General features: G+C 40.1%; 1 protein-coding gene across 1 annotated transcript; it reads right to left on the bottom strand.

Annotated features, from left to right (window-relative positions):
• Positions 1-1941: 1941 nt before the first annotated feature.
• LOC310881014 (uncharacterized protein C6orf52) lies at positions 1942-3917 on the bottom strand. Its single transcript, XM_083797675.1, has 3 exons — positions 3726-3917; positions 3154-3199; positions 1942-2335 (listed from the first exon to the last, which is right to left on the bottom strand). Exons 1-3 carry the CDS (start codon positions 3783-3785, stop codon positions 2199-2201), a joined length of 243 nt encoding a protein of 80 aa, XP_083653801.1. The 5' UTR covers positions 3786-3917; the 3' UTR covers positions 1942-2198.
• Positions 3918-6000: the final 2083 nt, after the last annotated feature.

Genomic DNA, 6000 nt, shown 5'->3' on the forward strand with positions numbered 1-6000 from the left:
TATCTGTAGCATCCCATTTCTGGGTGACAACACAATGAATGTTTCCACAAAGTACTCGATGCAACCTAACTACTGTGTTTGGTGATGCAAAGCAAGCCGTGTCAAAGCAGCGTAGCACCCAGGCACATTCCTGGAAGATGTTTTGCTGCTCACATTGAAGAAAATAGATAAAAAAATCCTGTGCAGTTTGCACTTCTGAGCTCAAGTACCACAGCTATGCACTGCAATTGAAGTGGCATCAAACCTTGTAAGGTTTTGAAGCTTCAGCACTGCCATCCAAATTCAAGGAGGCTGCATCTATTATCTTGAATTTGCCCCAGCTCAGTCCCCTGAAACAATTCCATAGACACGTACAAGCAACCCTTTTCACACCCAGATTCTTTGCTTCATCTATTCCACCTCTACCTTGTGTCATATTCTTATTAATCTGCCCCTCAAAAGACTCCCTGGCTCACACAAAGAAGCAACCCAACAAATCCCTGTTCCCAGCCACGTTGCTTTCATGCTTTGGGAAGAGTTAACTGCAACAGCTCTAACTGTGATGCCACCTCACCCCCTCCACCTATGTGAGGTTCTTTGCCTTCTGTCTCCTCCTACATGTACACCTGCACTAGAACCAGGAAGAATGTGCTTCCTACAATACTCCAAGAGCCTCTTCTGTTTCAGGATGTCATCATTTCAATTCAGGACTGAAAGTATTCCTAGCAAAAACCCAACAGCTAATAGCTAACAGAAGCAGTTGCTGGTGATCAGCTACAAGTAACCTGGAAGTACTGAGGAGTCACAAAAGAGAATTTGCATTACATTTAAGAACAGCATGCAGCTTAGGACCACTGCTTTCACTGACTACACTAAGCCATAAAAAAGAATTGGATTCTTACCTGCCATCACAGCAATTATGGTTTATGTTGCCCCCAAAACACACACGGCAGTACCAGAACTGTGTCAACTAGCTTTAACAGCTTCCCCAGCTATTAAGTACAGTAATTTCTGCTTCCTTTTTTTTCTTGGAGGAATATTCTTTTGTTTCCAGCCTCACTTACTTATTATACACACTGTTAATTAGCAACTATTTCTCCATACTCATAGGGTTATGGAGTCCCTATGACTGGAAAAGACTCTGTACCCTTCAAGATAAGAACAGCATAAAGGCAGCAACTCGCAAGACTGCTCTAGCTTAAAGCAAAGCTTTCCTCATTGCTCTCATCTCCTTTGACTTGAGTGCTGTCATCCTTCTCCCAGAGCTTTAAAAACTTCATTACCACGAATGAAGGAAGACCAGAGCAATCAGAGAGGGTAGCAGAGGGTATAACTTAAGGAGCTGTTACTAGGATTTTTTTGTTGTTCCTGGTGGACTATTTTTCTCCTTGCCAGCAAGGAGGGAAAACCAGCAAGTTGTTTTCTCCAAGATTTTTTTTTTTTAGGTTTAAGAACACGGATTATGTTGTAGCAATTTCTTCGCTGTAAAGCGTCAGCTGAGAAGTCTAACAGTAAGAAGGGCAAGGGAAAACTGAATGCTGATGCAGAGAGTGCCAGCAGACATCATCCTCATTCCACGGGATGTTTGTAGCTATGGCAGTTGAAGTCTACACTTCCATATGCTTAACATACCCTATTTATAAGCCAATTTTAGCTGACCTAGCATGTATCAGTAGTACAGTTAGAGCCAGCAGCCTGCAGGAAAAAGTGGGCACAGGTGTTTCCATAGCAAGGCCTGTGAGTGTCTCCCATACATACTTCCAGTCTAAGCAAGCACATGAAAGGCTTGGCTTGTCGCTTACCTAAGGAACCAGGAAAACAAGGGGAAGCTAGATTTTGCTTGTGTCCTAATGCCCATATAAAAATAAAGACAGATGAAATACCCTTACTACCTTGTTAAATTCCATAAGCCGGAAGAGAACGTGCTGCACACAGGTACAAGTAAAATCCCTTGCTGGCAGGTTTGCAGAAACAAATTTTTTATTTACACAGGCAAGTCTATCTTTAGACCCCATTTACCTCTTTACATTTCTCGAATATTTACATGACTTCATGATGCTCCAAGAAGGGAGTGATGAACAAAAAGATTACAGAAACTGTCAAAAGCATAGCAAAAAAAACCCAACCTATCATTGTGCTTTAAAACTTATGAGCTAGAATAATGTAGAAGAAATGTAGTTTTAGCACTTTGGTCCTAACGGTCATGCTCTAGAAGACACTTAAATAGCAGAGGGGATTTCAGAAGTGACCGTATCCAGAGGTTGCCAGTGACAATTCATGAGTGAATCGTAGAGTTCTTCGCTTGTCTCCGTGAATTGTCTGTTCATTTCATCAACATCCAAGTAGAGCTGTGGATCTGAAAATAAAAGCCTGGTAAGTCCAAGTATCAAATCTGAGGCATGCGCACAAAAAAACTTCACGTGAAATGGCTAATAAAATGTATTTTAAGCTAAGTGTAATAAGCTATTAGATCTACTAATTTTAGTGAGGTATTTAGTCCTCTAAAATTTTGAGCCTCACAGCTCCAACTTTTGGGAATTTGTATATTAGAAGGCTGGGACTAGAACTGTCTTTCAAGATAAAGACAAAGACAATGTTTAAGATAGTAAAGATAACGTTTACGGATAATCAGCCATGAAACCCTCCCAAGAGTCATTTAATTCACTTCTACGGCAATACACGTTACATAGGATAGTTTCTAAACACTAACACAAAATGCCTCCACGTGAGGAACTTTGCAAACCTTCCAGGACACAAATATGTTTTGTACCGTATTTGTAAGTGCAAGCTGAATCCTCCTTTTGGAATCTGCAACATAAGCTTTTACCTCAGGGTGGAGAACAAAGCTTTTGCATATTACTGAGTTTCTAATATAAAATCTGTTTAGCGGAACCAATACAAAGAACAAAATTCTGTATTAGACCATTTTCAAATGGGAATGAAGGCACAGGTACAAGAAACCTGCTGCGAAGCATTGACAGTGTCCCGTTTTACTTGATGCGGTCAGTGTATGCTGTATCAGCTTTAAAACCCCAGCTGATTGCAGATCAACCCCACAGAGGTTTGACCTCAGCTGAATTTTCAAGATGTTCTTCATCCAGTAGAGGTTGGCTTGTATTGTTAAAAGGCACAAGGATGGCTAAACTCAAGTGACAATGATAGAACCCTTATTACCGTCAGTAATTAGGTCATCACCGATTGCAGTCATAACTGAAGATTCCTGAAAGACAGAAAAGGCTAAGTTTAATCATAACTCATTTCAGAAAGCATCACAGATTCAAAGTGCTGCAGTCTCAACCCATTCCTTCTTCCTACAACTACAAGGATAGATGGCATTTTATCTACTTATTTTTAGAAGAAAGCCAATATTACAGTACAGGTTGGAAGGGACTTCCGGAGGTCACAACTAATACATTGACCACGATAAGACCACTTACAACAACTGTTTAATTTGCTTTAAGCAAAGCAAATCAGAAGAACAGGAACAGAAGAAGCGTACGCAATTATGCTGTCAAAACCATTCTTTGGTATGCGTGAACAAATAATGGTGTATAAATCACTAATTCTATGGATTTACTATTTAAGCACTTAAATACAAACACCTCTGAATGGAATCTGCTCTTTTAACTTCACACTAAGCAGAAAGCATGTTTTCAACTTCGGATTCTTTTTGCTGATTCACACAAATCTGTACAACGTATTATCTGTGAAATATTTTCTTTACAGCAAGCGTGCACTATCTTTACCTCAAAAACAGCTGGAGCCATTAAAGAATCTCCTAAAGAGCAGTCTCCAACAGCTTGCATGCTGTCATAGGGAGCATAGGAGCTGTAGTTGTAGTCAGCGTAAGCATCGTAACTCCTCTGCGAGTGGTAGTTCTGGTAATCTTGGCAATAATCATTATAGTTGCATGACTGGTACCGCTGCAATTCTGCTTTCAGTCTGAAACATGAGAAGTTGCATACAGTCAGAGAACAAGAGACTGTAAACCCAGTTCTGAACTTAAACAATTTGTCAGCTTACATACTTCAAAGCTTAAAAGGAAGCTTTCCTAAACAGTCACCTAAGTGACAGCTTAAGTCACAGCTCAAAACCTCATTTCTATAGAAGCAAGCATCCTCACCTTTGCCAATACCAGAAGGAATTGTTCTCATGGATTAACTCCAGAGCCTTGACATGGTTACCTGTACACATCAAGTATTTTTAGCGTTGGCATAAGCAAGCTGCTGCTATGTCTCTGTGCTTTGCTAAAGATTGATTTAAGACCAGAGACATTTATCAAGCACAGCTGCTTTAAAGATGCAGTCTTAACCCTTCTATCTTTTGTTTGGTTAATTACTAGATCTTATTTCCAGAAAGAAGTGAATGGAGTCAGATTATCCATTTCAAAGAAGCATCTGACACTGCCTGTCAGTTTGCCATGTCTACCTCCACCTGCTCAGTTTTTTTGTTTGTTTAAAGTCCATTAAATATTCAACAGCTGCCAACTATACCGCTCAGGTGAAGTCAGTCTTGCTTAACAACACAATCGCGATTCTCCAGCATGACGCCTTATTATTAGTGGGAGAATTGCAAAATACGCTGGTTCTTAAGAAGAAAGGGCCAGCTGATTAGCTTTCACTACTTTCCCTTTCAAGATTTTCTCAGGGGCAGCTTCAGACTAATGACAAGAACCAAGACAAGTGCTATCTGTACTAAAACTGAGGTACACTGCATAAAGAACATTCAGATAACCCAGCTGCATATTCAAAAAAATCCGCTGTTTAGACTTGTCTTCACTGATTCTGTACAGGCAGACCTCCTGTGTCTGCAGTGCCCAGTTTCTCTGACTTGAATTGGGGATGCAGAGAAGTGAGTTCTATGCTTTTGGGGAAGAATACAAGCTGAAGGCATTCTGAAATAGCTTCCAAACTCAGCAAACATGAGGGACAAACTAATCCAATGGCTGGGTATTTCAATGCTAAGAGAGCACGGTACTCAGCCATTCAGAAACGTATTACTGATGTGTATTTTAATACCTACATTTGTTTCAATACTGCAAAGCTACACAAGTTCTAATAAAGAGGTAATCCATTGTCTTGTTACTGTAGTAAACAAACAGAAGATACATCATCTTAGGTCTTCTGCTTCCAACTGCACTCTTCCTACATACAGTTGTGTAGGGAAGGAAAATCTGAAAATACTGTTGACGTTCTTCTGGATAGCCGAAGCAAGAAAACATGTTTGTGGCTTATTCTTGTTTTCAAAATAAAACAATATTAATTTAATCAAAAAATTTTGGCAAAGAAGTTTGGACAGTGCTCTCTTGGAGAAGAGCATTTCCATTCTAAAGCAGAAGGAGGCAACATTTGCAGAATTATGCTAGGTAAACAGAAACAGAAGTGTCATTTTTTACTATTTAACAGAACACACAAGCTAACCTCATGAACATACTGAAATTGTTTATATGAAGTCCTGTTTTGTCAGTATCCTGGATCAGAGTTCATCAAATTTGGTATCAATTCTTTAACCGTTCAGAGACCTGAATTGCCTTAAATAAGTGATAGAACTGAGCCGGTAGAGTAAGAAACCCTCTCAGGAAGTGCTAAGCTTTAAACTCCCCATTGCCCTAAGCTCATGAAAAGCAAAGAATAGCATTCTAAACCTGTTCTAGTAATAACGCCTTTGGCTTTCTCCCTGCGTTCCCATTTTTCCCCCCCACTTCTTTCCTTTCAACCCACTGTAAAACTAGTTATGTGCTTCTCTCAAACTAGAGGGAAAGCTCTAAGAACAAGAACTCCCTAGCATATAAAACCACTTGTTGTCCCTTCTACCTTATGCAGGCCCAAACCTGAAAATATTTACCAATGCATTCAGCTTTGCTACTGTTGAGAAACAAGGCTGGTTACAATGGCAGCTAAGCCCAAGTTGCGCTGTCTGGCTAGACTTAACAGTTGGATTCCCCCAGCCATCCTGAAGCAGGTTGATGAATCCAGGGAGTCAAAACATAGGACTTCTGCATTTCTGGTTTTGTAGACTGCA

This window comes from Anser anser, assembly GCF_964211835.1.
Source record: "Anser anser genome assembly, chromosome: 13".
NCBI lineage: Eukaryota > Metazoa > Chordata > Aves > Anseriformes > Anatidae > Anser > Anser anser.